At 37.1% G+C, this 19,677-nt stretch overlaps 1 protein-coding gene across 4 annotated transcripts in view; it reads right to left on the bottom strand.

The window, feature by feature from the left end:
• The window catches only part of LOC149065434 (alpha-(1,6)-fucosyltransferase-like), a 45,486-nt gene extending 40,998 nt beyond the window's left edge, over positions 1 to 4,488 (bottom strand). Inside the window, exon 1 of one of the 4 annotated variants that reach the window (XM_089253502.1) lies at positions 4,242 to 4,488. Coding sequence is in view for 1 of the 4 variants with exons in the window: in XM_089253501.1 (XP_089109627.1) it covers positions 2,728 to 2,730 (3 nt within the window). In the remaining 3 variants the exon portion in view is untranslated. Of the gene's footprint in view, positions 1 to 2,727; positions 2,748 to 4,039 lie in introns of those variants that run through there. The other 3 variants (XM_089253503.1, XM_089253504.1, XM_089253501.1) reach the window with 3 other exon arrangements.
• Between the last annotated feature and the right edge of the window lie 15,189 nt (positions 4,489 to 19,677).

Below are 19,677 nucleotides of genomic sequence, written 5' to 3'. Positions count from 1 at the left end.
GTCAAACTTATGTTTATGGGAAACTTCTAATACGGGACACATCTATATATGTGATCAGTGTCCTGATTTGTGTCCCTCTGAATGAGAACTAATTTATCTCTGAATGGGGCGCATTAGTGTGACATCACGACCGACAGCGCTGATTCCAAACAAACATGAGCTGGGCGAAATTATAAAGGAAAACGCCATACGACGTAGGTGAGTCTGTTTAAATTACTTTTCTAAAAAAAATATGATCAAATAAGACTTGTGAGCTCTTGAAATAGAAACTTCAAACTCTTGTGAACATGCAATGTTAAAAATATATGAATAATTTTCCTCTAATTAGCTATGAAAGTTTTTTATTTCTCGCATGCTATCTGTTTAGTCGTATTTATCCTAGTAATCATGCATTTGATTCTTGCATTAAATCCATGAATCAATTGAATCCACCTTTAATCATTGAATCATTATTTAGTGATTTGATTGAACAAATTGTTTTCAGGTCATTTTTTTCCCTCTATGAAAAATGGTGATGTGTTTTGTGCCTGATTGTAAACACTTTCACAATGCCTGAGATAATTTCATCATCTCTATCGTAGTGAATGGATCTGATGTGTGATCAGAATCAATTGCATTTTCCCCTCTTTCTATCAGTTTAGGTTCTTCGATGGAATCAAGTAAATTATGAAACCTTATCATTTTTCCGAGCCATATTTGAGAAGAAACCTGATAACAAAAAATATAATATAGTCGAATCCCGTTATAACGAACTCTAAGAGACCGGAGAAATCCCTTCGCTATAACGAAATTTTTTTATAAAGGAATTCCAGGTTTCTACATTGTTCCCATGTTAACTTATCTGGGGGATTAGAAAAGTGTTCGTTAAAACAAGATTTTTTTTTCACTATAACGGTATTCGTTAAAACGGGATTCCACTGTAGATACTAAAGTGTGAAAACTAATTACAACTTCGCTTAGGCCAGGGCCCCCGGTCACACTTTTTACGGGCCCTTCTATGGTTAATTTATAGCGTGAAAAACCAAAAAATGATGAGAAATGTCCCGGGCCCTGTCAGCCCCACCCTTGGGGGTCCATGGCCAGGGGTCTTCAACCCTCTGAGCTTTTTGCAGCTTCCTAGGTAGCTAATTTCTATGTAAGCTTACATAGAAAAGAGATTAAATTCCAAAAACAAGAAAAATAGTTTAAAAAAAGCTCTGACTGCTGAAATCTGTATTGCTGTATTTAATTAGAACTGTGAGATGCGTTTCAGAATCAATATTAATGCATTTGAAACATTAAAGGGGGCCATCAGGGGATCCTATGATTTTATATAGGCTACGTATTTCGATAGGTCAAACTCTGCATCTAAGAAGTATACATAATTACTGAATGTATAAAAAACGCCTTAATGAAATAAATCATTTTTGCAACTATCTCCTCTCATTATCTTCAACGTCTCACTGAATACTTCTAATCTACCCAATGACTGGAAAATTAATAAGATAATTCCCATCCATAAAACTGGTTCACTGTCCTACCCTTTCAATTTTAGACCTATCGCAATCACCTCCTCTTGCTGCAAGCTCTTTGAACACATAATTGCCAAGAATATCCATACCCACCTCGATTCTATTAAATTTTTCTTCCCTAACCAACATGGATTTCGATCATCCTTATCTGTATCTACCCAATTAACACTTTTCATACATGACTTAACAGACTCCATTGACAAAAACCTCCAATCCGATATCATTTTCCTAGATTTTTCCAAAGCATTTGACAGGGTGCCCCATCATAAACTTCCACTAAAACTTTCAAACCTTCGTCTAAATGTTCAACTGCTTAAATGGGTGGAGGCCTTCCTCATTAACCGTAGCCAGTTTGTCTCATACAAGGGCCAGAACTCCCCATTCTTTTATGTCAAGTCTGGCACACCCACCTCTTGCCATTACTATTTCTAATTTATATAAATGATCTACACGACTCCATAAACTGCCGTATCAGACTCTTCGCTGATGATCGTGCCATCTACAAAACAGTGTCCAATCTTTCCGACCAAGAATCTCTCCACAATCTTAACATTATTTCCGCATGGTGCTCAACCTGGGAACTGCCCCTCAATTTCTCAAAAACTGTTTTTATGAAAGTTACCTGTAAAAGAATCCCCACGACTTCCCCTACTCTATAAACGACTCTTTGATCTCTGACGTTTCCCATTATAAATACCTGGGCATTATAATCTCTTCCGATCTCCGCTGGAACCATCACGTTGATTATATCTTTAATAAATGTCTCCAAAAACTCTTTTTCCTTTGCGTAACCTAAAATACTCCACCCGTCATGTTCGTCACTTGTGCTATCAGACATATATTCTCCCTGCCCTCTCCTATGCCTGTGAAGCCTGGGATCCCCACACCCAAACCAACATAGACAAATTAGAATCTATCGAAAATAAGTCCACTCGTTTCATTTTTAACTGTTGGTCTTCATCTGTCTCCATAACGAAACTCAAGTGCCAACTCAATATCCAACGGCTCTCCTCTCTTTGACTTATCTCTCGTTTAACTTTTTTTTACACAATCCTCCATGGGTTTTTTAATATTGACATCTCCAATATTCTAATCAAACCTTTACATTTCTCTGTTAGACTCAATCATTCCCAAAATTTACAGCCCATCTTTGCTTCTTCAGATTGTCACAAATTTAGCTTTTTCTTAAGAACTATTATCAATCGGAACAACCTACCATCAAATATTGTAGATTGCACCATGATTTTCGAATTCTCTGGTACCATCAATCGTTTTTGCCATATATAAATTCTGCATCCTCTTGTATAGGCCTCGGCCAATCAATATTGAATAAATAAATAAAAATAAATAAATAAAATTTTTAGAACTATTGAAAAAAATAATTTTAATATTAATGAAAAAATAGTCATAGAATTACTGAAAGCAATAATTGCAAAACTACTGATAGAAATCAGAATTATTGAGAATAATTTTGGAATTGTCAAGAGTTATTTCAGAATTGTTAAAAGTAATAAATTATGGAAAAATTAACAGTTTTTGAAAGAAATAAGTTCATAATTGATCATGGGCAGAAATATGGGCGCTCCCCCATCCCCAGCGTCAAAGGTGGAGTCCATCGAGCTTATATAAGCTCGATGTTGTAGTAGACCAGTGGTTCTCAACCTCTGGAATCCCGCGGCCTGGTTTCATTCATTTTTATAAGTGGAAGGTCCGGTCATACACATGATTAACAGAACATGAATGGGGGGAAAGGAAACGGCAGATCAGTCGCGGCCCGGTATGAATAATGTCACTGCCTGGCGGTTGAGAAAAACTGGAGTAGACTGATCTTATGTATATATGAATTGATATCATCATAATTGTGCCCCCCAGACTTCCAAGTCTATCTCCGCCTATGCAATTGATGAAAATTTAAAGTTAATTGAAAAATTAATTTCAGAATTATCGGGACAAATTTCAGATCTAATAAAAGGAATAATCGATCAAAAAGAGTTAATTAATGAAAGGAAATTATTTGAAAATAAATAAAAATTCCAATTTAATGATATAAATATATTCACAGCAATTAGGCCAAATGCACGTGAATGGATAACATGTGAGAAATAAAAAGCTTTCATAGCTGATAAGAGATGAACTATCATTATATTTTTAACCCTGCATGTTCACAAGAGTTTGAAGTTTCCATTTCAAGAGTTCACAAGTCCTTATTTGTTCATATTTTTTTTTAGAAAAACAATTTAAACAGTGGCCCATCTACGTCCCGTGGTGTTTTCCTTTATAATCTTGCGTAGCTCATGTTTGTTTGGAATCAGCGCTGCCAGTTGTGATGTCACCACTAATGCACCCTATAAAGGACACCTTTATTTGGGGGGGGGGGGTTCATTGAGAGACTTTACTGTATATATAAATATTAAAATTATCTTAGCACCTAAACCAGCCATCTACAACCTAATGTTATATTAGGATTGCAATAAAAGCAATAAATTAAATAAATTAGCTAATTATAACAAATAATTAATAATAATTACCGCAGAAAAATACCTCTAAAATAAATGTGTTAGAAAAACGATGGACAAAACCAGAACTATGGTTGGTGATCCGACTAAACGATTTCAGTTGGGGGATCGATTAGTAAAAAAAAAGGGGTAGTTAAAATTCACGAAGATGCTTCCGATTATTACCGTAAATCCAAGAATTATGATACTAATTGATAAATTTATATTAATTTACCGAAATTTTTCCCCTACGATTGCCATAAGGTGACACAGATTCAAATTCACGGTTACTAAGAATTGAAGACGGATATAAATATTATATAGAAAAATTATTTCTCTAAAATGTTCGCATATTCAACGATTATTTTAAAATTTTTACAAATTTTCAAGATTATAATAAATATCATATCGACATATTGCTTGTGTGTCGCTCCGCTCGGTAAACACCGGAACCATCAATGTTTACATGACAGATACGTAAACATTTGGAAGTGGATCGTTCGTTTCTGATGTACTAAAAAGAGTCGTTCATTTTTTCATTTATGATAATTAGGACTCGGATTTTTATGACCCAAAAAATCTTGAAATATGCAAGCATTTATGACCTAAAAAACGTGAAAATATGATCTTATAATTTCCCATTATTTAATCTATTTTCTTCAGTTATTGTTTATTATCTTATCAAAATAAAAGAATAAACGAGAAATTTATCAATTTATTTCCCCTTTTTTTTCTCACCAGATTCTAATGAAAACCACACCCACCTTTTGCACTGTTCTTTACTATATTCTATATAGAAGTGCATTGAATTTTATGAGATGCAGTTTCAAATGTTTAAGAAAAACTGCTATTGTTTAGATTATTCTGAGAAATATTTGAGGAAACTAATTTACAAATTTTTAAAAAAAAATTCGATAAAAATTACCAGATGGAACAATATTTGAAGGTACGTATGTCATAATGCGACGTGTAGTTCGAACCAACCTCCTTGAGTTCGAACATATTTTTAACATGTTACTGTTGGGGTTTTTGGCCCACCAGTAAAGAAAAAAAAATTTTCACTTGTGGGGCTATGACTACGGTGGCCATACCTCTCGTACTTGGCGGGACAGTACCAATTCTTTGTTTTTCCGACTGTCCCAACTTTTTTGCAAAAATGTCGTGATTTTTCTCGTATTTTCAGCGAAGCCAACTTGACTTTTATTCTTCAAATGAACGATTAAAATTATCTTCCCAAATCACATTACAATATTTACGACTACAAATAAGAATATTTATTTAATATATTTGTCATGTTTTTTTTTTCAATTCACTGCAATTCGAAGTGGCTCTTCATTTCCCTAGAAAGATTAAAAAATTTTCTGTGATTTTAGCATGAGTTGTCAACTTTGCTTACTTTTGGCACAATTTTTGGTGATGATTGGCAATGTCCCATATTTTCCGTACTTCGGAGCCCAATTTCACGTATTTTCTTGATCAAATATGGTCAGCTAAGCTAGACCTACTGTACTTCAATCCAACATGACTCCCGCCACACAGGGCCGTATTTATGTTTTTCCCGCCTGTGGGCAATAAAAATTTTGTCGCCCCCTCCCATTTCAGTCTAATTTTTTTTTACCCTCCCTCCAGGCGCGAGCCATATGTTATCAGAGATAATCACAAAGAAGTTATGAAAAAGTGATATTGAAAGATATTTAAGAAGATTAATATTTTGAAGTTGAAGAATATATAAATCTGATAACAATTAGGGAAGCCTACCCCACCTCCTCGTGGTTCGCGCCGGGCGACCTTGTGTCGGCAAACGGGGGAGGTTGGCATAGTCGGAACAACAGTTCACCCGACGAAACTGAAGAAATGTCAGACGCAGGAAGTAGTATGAGTAGTGAGATCTCTGAACCTAGAACTCAAATCAGAGCAATAAGTAAAGTTAGGAAATTAGAAGAAGGAATTGAATCTCTGGGACAAATATCTAAGGTGACGAAGGATGCTATGAAAGGAAAGATTGATGAAATTTTGGTCGAATTTCGAAAAGTTGCCAAGAACTTTGATGAGCAGACTAAGGAGATCAGGGAATTGCGGAAAGTGCGAAGTCACTTAATCCAAGAAGTAAATGAGTTGAAAGAATTTGAGACAAGTGGACGATTATTGAAATCAGACCTGGAAGAAAATTTTCAGAACAAACAGAAGAGCAAATTAAGATGAAAAGTCAGATTACAGATTTAGAAAACATCTTAAAAGTGAAATCTAAAGAAAAAAGCGATATGAGAAAAGAATGTGAAAAACAAATTGTAGAATTAAAAAATACTATAAAAGAAGAAAATAAGAAAAAAGGTGACATGAAAACAGATCATGAAAGACAAATTGCTGAATTTGAGATTCTTCTAGAAGAAAGAAGTAGAGAAATTAGTGAAATACAAAATCAATTGGACGAAAGTAAAATACAGGTACTTCATATTGAAATTGATTATGTTAGTAAAGATCAACATAATAAAGTTATACAGGAACATAACGAGGAAAAACAAATGAGGTTAGAATATGAAGATAATTTGGATAACATGAAAAAAGCTATAGATTTAGCGAAAGTTGACAAGGAAATGAAAATGTTATTAGATAGAGAAAGGGAAGAAAATATAAAGATGAGAAATGAGTTGAAGAATAAAGAAAAATAAGTTAAGGAATTAACAAAAAAGGTTGAAGAATTGGGTCATTTGAAGGAAGTACAGGACCTGTATTTAGAAGAAATTCAGATAAGGAGAGGTATGACAGATAGGTTAGAAGAATCATTAGAAAAATATGTGAGGGAAGAAATTGAACAATTTACTAATTTTGGAGTAGAAAGTCAAGAAATAGATATGGCTGAACTTTATAGTAGAAGGGTAACAACACAGCACGCTATTGAAGAACTCCTTTGCATGGGAGAAATAGGTGGAAAAAGAATAGAAATGATAAAGAAAATTAGACAAGGAATAGATGATACACTTATGTTAGTATTTAAGAACATAGGAAAAATACTAAGGATTGCAAGAGATAAAGATTTTAGAATGCAGAGGGAAAGTAGTCCGAAGTTAATAGAAGAAACTCAAGTTAAACAAAAAGTGGAACAAATTGAAGAAGATATTCCAGTAATTGGAAAGAGTGGAAGAGACAAGAAGAGAAATATAATTCGGATAAAAACTTTGGAGCAAACAGAAGATATAATACAAACTTTGAAAAAGGATGTTAATCCAGTAAGAGATAAAATTAATATAAAAGATCACTGGATCACCAAGCAAGGAGCGGTTATGGTGGAAGTAGAGAGTAATCAGGACATAGTGAAAATGCAAGAATGCTTGGGAAAAAACGATTTAAGTGAAAGATATAAAGTTGACCAAGTACAAGGAAGGGATTCAAAAATTATAATATATTCAGAGGATAAAAGTCTGTTAAAGAAGAAGAACTGTTGGAAGCTGTAAAGAATAAAATAGGTGAGACAGACCAAGGACAAATACGCATAGTATTTAAGTACGATCTGAGAAGAGGTACGAATTGGATATTGCAAGTAAATAGTGACGCATTCAAGAAAATTATGTATAAAGCAACTATATTTTGTGGATGGAAGAGTTATAGAGTGAAAGAATTCCTTAAGCCTTTACAATGTTTTAACTGTTGGAGATATGGCCATATGGCCAAAATATGTAAATGGGATAGTAAATGTAAAAACTGTGGTGAACTTGGACATATAAAGGTCGATTGTGTAAAAGAAGTGAAGTGTGGTAAATGTGAAGAATATAATAGACAGAAAAGAGCTAAATGGGATATTTTGCATCTCAGTACGTCAGTGAACTGCAGGTTATATCAAAGAAAAATTGATAAACTTAGAGAAAGAACGAATTATTGTTGTTAATTCGAATAGTGTAAATAATTAATGTTGTAAATCCCATAAAATTGTTAAACTGTGTATTGAAATGTGTAAATAATGAACTAAACTATTTTGATTTTAAAATAAGTGCAAGTTGTACTTTGTTTTAATAAAATTAAAATCTTTCCAGTCACGGGGTGGAATGGGAGCCCCAGACAGGGATAGATTAAATTGATTAAATTGAATGATATATACATTAATTTAATTTTATGACACTGGTGCGAGTGGTGCCAGCCCAATTTCTCTCCTACTGGGCTGGATTCATTCGCAACGTCCGACCTTCAGAATTAGCGCATGCCTTTAGGGGCGGGTCGCGTAAACTTATGAGCTTACCCTCTCTCCATCCCTCCCATGCCATTACTTATAAATCATAAACCAGGCATCTTCAACCCGTTGCTCACGAGCACCACAGTGCTCCCTGAAGCATCCAGTGTGCTCGATGCTCGTATCCAATTTCGTGCTCGCGAGCACTTGGTCAACGTTACAATTGAACACCTTGTACAAATTGCATTCAAGGGTTGAAATAATCCTGATTTCATGCATTCATATGACAACTTTTCGTAAGGGCGCTCTTCTTTTGAAGATAGATACAGGCAGTGCTCTCGTCTTGAAAAAGGTTGACCTCTGTCGTAAACAAACAAAAGAAAAAAGTGATACTGTATACAGTTGCGCCTATATCTAAATTTTACTTTTCTGTCCTGTATTCGGATCCTACTCCGATATAATGATTGCCATATAACGGGGGGTTCAATGATTGCCATGTGTGTTGACAAATTGTTCCAAAATTGTAACGTAACGTTCAGTAGTAATCGTTTCTCGCACGAAGAAGGGGCCGATAATGCCTCTGGTGCATACCGCAGCCCATGCAGTAACTTTAGGCGAATGCAGTGGTTTCTCTTCACACAAATGAGGATTTTCGGAACCCAAAAATCTCCAGTTTTGTTCCTTTTTTTTAAATTTTAAAAAATTTAAAAAAAACTAAGTTTTCGAAATTTCTGTACAACATTCTTACAGTTTTGCTAATAAACGTACCGTTTACCGCATAATTCTATTAATCTTTGTTGTAGAGATATTTAATTTTGAAATAAGGGCTTATTCGCTGATCACCCTGTAGGTATAGAACATGAAATCCTGTTACAGTGATATCCACTTTAAAATCACTTCAAACGGCTCTCAGAAAATTTCTCTTTTGGCACATGGTTTTATCTCCGATATAAGAAATATTGCAAATGTAAAATGTAAACTGTTCACTTGTCGTGTTTGTTACACATCTGAAAAACAAGTAATAGAGCAATTTAAAGATTGCAGAGAAAACACGATTTAACTGTATTAAGATCAGGATGCGAGTCAATTTCATGTGGCTTTTTACCCAAAATGGAACTAAAATACAAGAAATATTCCTCTTTTACTAGCTCAAACTTTTTTCAATTTATCGATGTATCGTATAAAAACACGTGCGTCTTACGCCTTATTGAATACAAGTATTACAGAGCAATCCAAATTATTTAAGATTGAATTGTGATGATTGTTCATAACTTATCATTAAAGAAAACTCTCACAAAATACAAAATGCACGAACCACGAACTTATCAGAAATGAGTAAGCTATATTTGACATTTGCTTACTTTGTGTTCGTCAGGAAAGTGTATATAATGATGAGCTTTTTTCCGTTTTTCTTGTTGGTAATCCTTTTATAACCGAATGTAGTTTTGTAATACTGTATACCAAGCGCGTATCGAGGGGGTGGGGGGGGGAATAAAATAATTAATAATCAATAAATAATAATTAATCCTCCAATAAAATAATTAGGGGAATTCCCTGACGAAAAACAAGCAGAATCATGTACAATCACAATATTAATATGTGGGAGAAACTTAATTATGGAAAATATGTGAGAGAGATTTACAAATACAAGGTCAGAAAGGTATGTCCAACGAGGTGGTTGCGAAAAAGATGCTCATAATAATTATGGATGTCATCATTAGCGTACGCAAAGGGAGGGGGGTTTGGGGTTCTAACTCCCCCCAAGCCGAGAGTGTTATTTAGCAGGAAAAAACGTAAACCTCCCCTCCCTTGAGAAGAAAAAAAATTGAACCCCCTTCAGAAAATTCTGCGTACGCCTATGGATGACATATTTCTAAATTACAGCAACCCAATTAAAAATGCAATTATAAAAACTAAAGACTGTATATATACTGTACAATGATAAAATATAATACAATACTCATAAAAATATTTATGATTGTCTAATCTAAGTATGATAGCTTCTCGATTTATCTCAACATTTTTATCGTATTTCTTTTTAAACATGTCAATTGTGTTAGAATTTATTATCCCCTGGGGTAAGCCCATTCATTAGCATAACAACCCTATTAGAGAAAAATTTCCTGCGACACTACAATCTAGAATTGTCCCTTACCAATCGACAGTGGCGTCGGAGCCGGGGGTGCTGTGGGTGCTCAAGCACCCACGATAATTTGTGGCATGCATCCGAGCACCCCCAGAATTGATTCAGAAATTTAAATTTCCGATATAAAACTAAAGATGAGCACCCACAGTTTCGAAAAACTTCCGACGCGCCTGCCAATCGACACTGGTGTCCCCCTCGTCAAAGCAGTCGATTAATAACACATGGTCTATCCTATCCACTGAACACTTCGATCATATCCCAGTGTTCATCTAATGTGTAAACATATTCAAAAAATGAAGTCTCTCTTCATAACTCAAGCCCTGTGTGCCAATCAGGACACGCGTAGCTCTTCTCTGCACCCCTTCAACCAAGTCTACGTCCCTCTGTAGGTCTCCAAAACTTCACAGCATACTCTAGCCCAGGACGAGCCAAGCCTCGGAAAAGCGGAAGAATGACTTTAGAACGCGAAGAGACCTTTTTGAAAATGAAACTGAGCATTCTATTCGCTTTTTTGACCACCGCTAAACAATGCTCAGAAAACCTAAGCCACTCGTCCATGAGAATTCCCAAATCAGTGACTTTAGTTGCATCCGGGATAGTGACACGATTCAACTCGTAAAAGAACCGTGAGTTGTTTGAACCAAAATGAGCGACCATGCACTTGTCAATGCTAAACGTCATGCTCCTTCATTTGCCCATGCTGAAATCCTGTTGAAGTTGCTCTGGAGCAACTCCCTATCGCTTTGATTGCAAACTACCCCCCATTAGCTTAACGTCATCAATTATAATAAATTATAATTTTTCAAAGTATGAAAAACAGGATAGCAAGCGGAGATGAAGTTCGGAAAGGAAATTTTCATGCCTACGCGAGAAATCGAACTACCAACCAGTCAGGAGCAGTGCTCTCTTGTGGAACTACAGAAACTGGCATTTTCTTCCACAGTCCACAAGGGTGGAATTGTCGACGCTCCAACCCCGATACGATTCTTACCGTTTTTTTTTTGTTCTTTTTTAGACCATAAAATTAATACGGGACTGCGAAAAGTCTGGCCTGGGGGTCCTGCTGCGGGATGTTAGGGCCATGCTTCCCTTAGATAATATATGAACGCTGAACGAGATTGCGCATGGGCAGCCTTCTAGCTCAGCTCGATCTCCAGATGTCGACATATAGAGAGAAATGATGTCTCTCTTTGCTGGGCATGCAAAGTACGAAAGACTAATGTTGTCAAGAGCTCGGAAGCTGCCTATTTGCTGTCTCGTTCAGAGTTCATATATACCCTAAGGGTGCGAATATAGTGCACGCTGGTTTCAGATTCTGCAAATCCGCGCCGTTACGGATTGATTCACCCTAAGGCAGGGGTTCTCAAACTTTTCCACCCGCATTGCGCCTTTCACTAATCAATGCTTCTCCGCGGATCCCCAGAGCAGTCTAACAAAGAGTCTTTGAAAAACCTTTGTCAGACGCACTACGGCGCAGTTTCAGAACCCCTGTGAAAAGAAAATGGCAGTCCTCTGAAGCTCAATGGTAGAGCACTCGCCCGAAATACTACTTAACCGTACATACACCTCTTCTGCAGAATTTCTAATGAATTGGTACACGCCGGAATGTGTGTTTTGGGTATATATGCGTGGTCCTGGCGCATTTATGTTGTCAGAATTGCGCTTGTTTCGCGTTCTTGCTGGTGCTGCCATCTATTTTCAATATATATATATATATATATATATATATATATATATATATATAAAAAAGTAAATATAGTAAATAATTGAGTTTTCATGTTACGTGTGTTGTAGTGTAGGTCTGCCTGCTCTCTGAGGAGAGACTTTTTTCAATAGAAGATCGGCTCGCATTCACGTCTCGAAATTTGAAAAATTTCAGCTGACCGCCACTGTGCGTCAACGAGGTTCGAACTTGGATCCTCACGATAAAACTAGACCCGACTGCTAGAGGTTGGCGATTCGATTCCCTGCGGGGGGAGGTATGTGAACTCTTTTCGGACTTCATCTCTTCTTGGTATCCGGTAAAAAAAATATTGCCTCTTGTCGACGAAATTGCAAATATTACTCCTTAATAACCCTTGGTGAGAAGTACTGCGATAAAGCAAGTTTGCAGTGATTGGCAAATATGCGAGATTGATATTTAGGCATATATTCGTTGTAAAACGATTTATAAATAATGCAAATTACCCTACATCTGATTCTAGTGTGAAAAAAATTAAGAATTAGAAGTCGGCTTCGTTGAAAAAACCAGGAAAACTCCGCATTTTTTATGAAGAAAAAGAATTGGAAATGACAAAATATAATGGGAAAATAGGGCAATGTCCCGTATACGAGTTATGTCAATGAGAAGCAAGTCGGGGTGTCGAACGTGTAATAAATCTTTGATTTAACACCAGACATCAATAGAAAGATAGACCAACATTCCCTTGATGTATAAGGGGCCGTTCAAGTATTACGTAAGCAAACTTTTAGCCATTTTTGACCCCCCCCCCTTGTCAGCAAAGTTTCGTTATCAGCCCAGCCCCTCTGAATCCTAACGCATATTGGTGGGATCAGAGACGTACAAGGGGCTCGTGCCCTCTCTCCAAGATCAGAAATTTATTTTTTTAATGCAAAAAAATGTTTTTAATTGAAATTTCAGAAGACAACACCTTTATATGTTATTATAATCAATTTCTGTTAATTTCAATGTTATTTGAAGGCTATGAACTCAAAAAAAAAAAAATTATCTTTAATAAATTCATTGCGACCCACCCTCTAAACCATATAATGATAAATCGCATAAAGGCCTTTGGCTCGCGGACCAAATATGGCCCTGGGTTATCTGATGCGGCCTGCCCCTCTCGAACCTAATTTTGTAAAAATTAACTAAGCGGCACATTTACAGATCGACTAAGTGTCCCGTGGTACAATTCCAGAACATTTAAGTGGCCCGTGGCACATTTTCAGATCACTTAAATGCCCCGGGACACAGTTCCAGAACACTTAAGCGATCCGCGACATACACTCATTGCCATAAAAATTTGCGCACCCAGAAGAAGTCGTCAAAATGAAAGGAAATTTTACACATGTAAGTACTACGTTGATATACGTAAGTGATTAGAAAATCCAAGAAAAAGGATCATTTATTGCAGAAAAAAGTACAGATGAACAGAAGTTTTAGTACTCTGTTGGACCCCCTCTAGCGCGAATGCACGATGCGATATGAGCGGGCATTGAGGCATACAAGTTCCGTATGATGTCCTGAGACATCTCGTTCCACAGTTGCTGTAAATGCGCCTCTAGTTCGACCAACCTCGTAGGGTGTTCAACTTGCCGTCCCAAATGATCCCAGATATGCTCGATTGGTGACAAATCTGGGGATAGAGCAGGCCAGGGAAGGGTGGTAATGTGGCGGAGGCAGTCTTGTGACATCCTTGCTGTGTGTGGCCTAGCATTGTCTTGTTGAAAAATGGCTCCTGGGAGCCCTGCCATAAGTGGCAACACATGTGGCTGAAGGATGTTATGGACGTACCGCTGGGCTGTCATTGTGCCATGGATCAATATTAGGGGTGACCGTGTATCGTAAGCAATGGCACCCCATACCATGACACCAGCTGTGGGAGCGGTGTGTCGCTGTAAAGCGAAGGCAGGATTGAAGCGTTCACCACGGGGCCTCCACACACGAACACGATTGTCATCACTGCTCAAGTTGAATCTCGATTCGTCGCTGAAGACGACCTGGTTCCATTCCGTTGCAGTCCAATCCCGTCGTGCTCGACACCACTCCAAACGGAGGCATTGGTGGGTGGGGTGTCATTGGCAGCACACGTAATGGGCGCCGCGATACCAGATGTCCTTCAGCCAGGCGCCTTGCGATGGTTCGGGAAGACACAGGGGCCCGTAGTGAAGCTGCTGCCTGTGTCTGGATAGCGGCCAATGAGGCAGTTGGCTCTACGCGTGCGTTTCGGATGATGTGACGGTCTTCTCGACGACTGGTCTGTCGAGGGCGTCCTGAACCTGGTCGCCGTGTAAATGACGTCTCTTCTGTCCACTGGTCCCAACACCTCCTCACAGTAAAATCAGAACGGCCTAGTTGACGAGCTACTCGCCGAGCTGACCACCCAGCTTCCATCATCCCGATGATTCTTCCCCTTTCGAACTCTGACAACTGCTCATATGGTCTTCGACGGCGGCGTAACGGCATGTCTACCTCAGCATTTCCTTTGCAAACGATTAAATACACTCCAGCAAGCTCTGCTTACCTGTTTTATACACCAAGGAGAACGAAGTTCAACGCCCTCTAGTGGCATTACGCAATGCGCAATCACGCTGCATTTCTAATCATTTGCATATCTGCCCGACATGTACCTCCAGGCCAACTTTCGTTTCGATCCCACAATTATTTCTTGGTGCGCAAATTTTTATGGCAATGAGTGTATTTAGATATACCTTGAGTGACATGTGACGTAGTTTTAGAGCACTTAAGTGGTTCCAAGTGCGGTTCTACATCACTCAAGTTACCCGCGGCCCATTCTCAGATTATTTAAGTGTGTGATCCGCGGCATATAATTACGGATCACTTGAGTGATGCGTGTCAGTTCCAGAGCACTTAAGCAGCCCGGACACATTTCCAGATCACTTGGAATCGCGAAAAATTTAGAGATCACTGAAGTGGCTCTGTAGGGCACTTATCTTAGCCCCAATAGTGGGGGGGGGGGATGTTACTTCGAGTGCCCACAAACTATCGAAAGGTTTTCTCGTTTTTGGCGCAACGAGTAAGATGCCATTAAGTATATTTCATATTTTCATAAAGGGTGGTTGATGACGTAAGCATTATCCAAACCCCCCTCGTCATCAAAAGTCAGCAAATCGGAACACACCCCCCATCGATGATGACGTAATACTTGAACGGCCCCTAAGCCATAATTCTGGGAATTTCTTGGGAAAACGCCATAAAAACGAAAACAAAAGCGACGAAAAATGTGTCATCATATCCGAGTTCGTAGTGTTTTCATCGACGTTATAATCAAGATTAATTAACATTAACCTTTATAGAAACCAGTCCGGGAACTGCCAAATATTATATTACATATAATATAAAATCAAAACTAAAGAAAAATATATTTCAACGTATTTCTATTTTCCAAAATTTTATTGTTCAGGAAAGATACGGGCAATGATACAAATTTAATAATTTTAAAATTTTGATGATTGCAAATCAAGGCCTAAATGCTGAAATTATTTGACGAGAGGTTTTTCTTCCATATCTTTGTTATCCTGAACTTCAAAAACAGCTGTTGGAAGCTTAAATATAAAAGAATAATTCATTAAAATTACATATTATGTAACATACAAGTCAAACTTCAATAAAAGCAAATAACAAAGTATGAAACGTTAGTTATTTTTGTTCACCCTGAGAGAAATGTTAACATTCATGGTTTGAAAGTTAAATTATTAAGTTTAAATGTCAATATCACAAATTACTTATCACCAATAATTTTATGATAAATTTATAAGTAAAATACGGCAAAAACGTGCTAAAATTTTAAGAAATGAATTTCCACACATACAGAGACACAAAGAGAGGGGGAGGAACGAACAAAACTGGTGGCCGGGGCATCGGATCAGAAGGATTCACTAGGACAGATCATATTATATTATTACACTGCCTGGCAAAAATGAAAGTGACAGTCTACACTTTGTTGGATCAGTATGAATTACTATCGCAGTGACAATAATTTTATCAGGTCATGCAATATATGCATTAGCTAATTTTCAACAAACCTGTTATAATATCATCATCCTCCTCAACGCCCTTTCTTACGACGAGAAGTACGGCGCTTCTTCTTGCCTAATCAAAGAAAATGAAATTTATGTAAAAATACGCTGATAGAAATCCCAATACCAAAAAATTGATTTAGATAAATGAAACTCAGGTAACACATGATCTACGTGATTTATTGGATTTCATATAAATTACAGTGTTATAGACTCGGATTTCCCTAGATATAAGTAATACTGTACGCACGCAGTTATCTGAAACGTGCGTCTATCTTAATAACCACCGTGCTCGCCACTTGAATGCAAGCAAGTAGGAGTACGTGCATTCTATTGTAGAGATGTCGGATGGCATTCCGAGATATGGCGTTTCATGTCTGTTGTACTTGATCAGTCAAATCGGCAACGGTCATAGCTGGTTGTGTTGTGGATGATTTTGGAGCTGACACGTCCAATATTGTCCCCTTTTTAGGAAAACTAAAAATAAATAAAATTTTGCGTTAGTTCATGGAGAAACAGCGAAGCGACAGTTTTTTAAATTAGTATGAATATCCATGTAACAAATTGTTTAAATTATATTTGTTTTATGGACACTATTTCTTTTTTTAATTCAGCTACTACCTTTAGCAATTTGCCTGCTATGGCCTTTGAATTTATATTGATTAAAAACTACACGTACAAGGTTTTGGCAAGAAATTTAGATTAACGAATCGGCGATAAATATGGTAACCTTATCCTAACCACACGTTGGAAAAATGGGGGAGGTGAGAAAAAGAAGGAAAAAGTATAATAGATAATATAGGTAAGTTTTTTGTAGAGTCCTCTTCTCACCCTCACCCTACGTGTTCTCTTTCGTGCTTACATGCATATACTTTAGTAGAAAGATATATTATTAAGAAAGGAGGGAAAGAAACAACAACTTCCGTAGATAATAGACAATGGCGATTATAGAGTTGCTATAAAGCTTCTCAGTGTGGTGAGAGGAAAGAAAACACAGAAAACTTATTTGAATTTATTTCACTGGTGTGGACGTAGTATTACGCCCGTGATTATAAAGAGGTTAAAGCTATTTTTGGCTAACGTTGCGTTTGCACCACGCTTTAAAAACATTTTTCAAGTAATTTTCATACAAATTTTCGTAATAAAATAATTTTTTTAAATCGAAAAGTCTAATGAATGTGCGTCATTATTTTTTAAAATTCGTTTACAAAGAAATTAAATTTTATTCTGATTTTTGATCGGAATTCGTTTTCCGTCCTGACCAGAAATAATAAACAGAAATAATTTTTTCAAAAATAGTTTTTTTCCATCACATGATACGTGACACTTCTCATAATCATAATTATTTTAATTAGAGAAAGTTAATTAATTGAAAAGTCACATTGATTAAAACGAAAAACTTACTAATTTTTTGAAACTTCCCAAATATATTTTGTAACCAGTAATCGTAAATAAAAATTGTGTGAAATTTGGTTAAGAATTGGAACAGTCAAAAATGTGTAAAGAAAACGCATCTGAACTACTATAGTTGGCGGAAAATTAGGTTGCCAAGAAGAACATGTATAAAGTAGTGAAACAGACAAATAGATCAAAATTTTGTTAAATTTTTACTCAACAGTACAAAAAAAACTTACAAATTAGTTGTGGAATTATTCAAAAATTAGCAGGAGGTCGTGCTGCTTGAATAATTTAATTAATTAATTAATATCTATTCTAATATAAAAATAGTGAATGATTATACATACCTTTGAAACACCCTTTGTCCTCGTTTAATATGTTTTTCAGAACAAGCGTAGGTACAGCACGAATTCACCATTTTCAACAAAAATAAAACAACGAAACAGACCAACAAAGAAAGGGTCCAAAGATGTCATCCTCAAAAATTATGAAAAATGAATTTAAGTATATTCATCTCACCCAGAAACATAAAAACAAAAAATTAGCTGCGGAATACAATTATTAAAACTACAAAAAATTATTAAAAATGATAACAGTTGGCTACTCGTCGCCTCACACTTCTTGGCGATATATATATAAAAAAAAGTTCTTTTCCCCCGCTTTTCTAGAGAAACCAATTGTGTGTTTCTCTTTCTTTCTCTATCTGTGCTGTATCTAATCTTGTGTTCTTTGAATGGCGTCGCATTAAGACTTCAGGGTTGCGGGATTTTTAATTCTATTCTTGGCCTCTATTGGCATTCAGGATATTAATATTTGCATTTTTTTTTGAGTGACCAATAATAATTCCACCGGATATTTTTATATTTTTTTTGCATATTTAAATGAGTAGAATTAACGGTAATTTTTTCGAAACTTTTTTGAGGATGACACCTTTGGACTCTTTCCTTGCAAGCTTCCGAGAGGCTACGGTAAACACACAGAAAATTTCCGCGGATGGAGAAAGATCGCTCAAAAGTCACGTGACTACTCCTATACCTCCATGTCCTTGACACCCTCAGCTATAGCCACTGGAAACCACAGGCCGACTTTATCCAGAACCTCCTAGAGATAGAAGGCCTCCGCACTCAGCTTGTGACGTCAGTAAGCAGTCCATTTTCCCTTAGAATATTCAGAGAAAAAAAATTCCCTGCTCCAGTATCATCGTTGTGAGGAAAAGAAATGATCGGGTTCAGAATTGGCGGTTTCTATGAACCACATCCAATCACTACGCGGTATTTGTGAGCCAATTAGGAAGATTCTACGCCAAAATAAGAAACGAAATAGGATGCTGTGTTTCAAAATGTGGCAAACTTGCTAGGTAGTCTGAATGATGTTTATGGCAAACAGCGCAGAGGCCTTCTATCTGTAGGAGGCGATGCTTTATCCCCCATTTGTCTGCAAAGTATGACAATATTATCGCTACAGCCAATAGCAGTTCCCATGCAGTTTTTTTCACGATTAGACATCACTTTTAATAGAAAAATTGTTTTTCCACACAAAAACGGAGGACGATTAGTTCGCTAGATATTTCATAGTTGTCTTACCCCAAGCTGAGGCGCCTTGAATATACCGGGGACTCATCGACTTTCATCTTAGAGTGGCTAAACAAATTTTCTGTTCAAAGTGGCATAGGGAGTAGGTATTGGTTGTATAGCAAACGACTGGAAGCCCCAGGCCGACTCATCATCCGTCATTAGTGTCAACACCATCTATAGCAGAAGGCGTCCGCTTGAAGCTCGTGACGTCACTGAAGAAGTTATTTCACCTAGTCGCCTTAGCTATATCCAATGGCTACAGGCGAAATAGCTTCAGCGACGTCAGAGCTTCGTGCAGAGGCCTTATGCTATAGATGGTGTTAGTGTGCACCTTAATTGGCTGTAGTGATAATACCGATGTCACGCATCACACAATTATCCCGGATGAGCTAGCCTGGGGTTTCCAGCTCACCCAGTCTGACTTATCCGCCATCTTTGAGCGAAGTGTGACGTCATTATTGCCGCTATAGCCCCACACACACACAATCACTGTTCCCCAACCTTCTTTTTTTCATGATTAGACGCGATTTTGAACAGAGAAGAAAAGCTGGTTTTTTGCAACTCTAAGATGGAGGATGAGTCCACCCGTTTATATAGGCATCTAAATCTGTATGTGGAGAAGGACGCCCTC

Source organism: Pholcus phalangioides, unplaced genomic scaffold, assembly GCF_987345545.1.
Source record: "Pholcus phalangioides strain wild (caught in Gottingen) unplaced genomic scaffold, Ppha-v1.0 ptg000039l_1, whole genome shotgun sequence".
Classification (NCBI taxonomy): Eukaryota; Metazoa; Arthropoda; class Arachnida; order Araneae; family Pholcidae; genus Pholcus; species Pholcus phalangioides.
The sequence above is the reverse complement of the archived record's forward strand: the minus strand, read 5'-3'. Positions and strand labels throughout refer to the sequence as shown.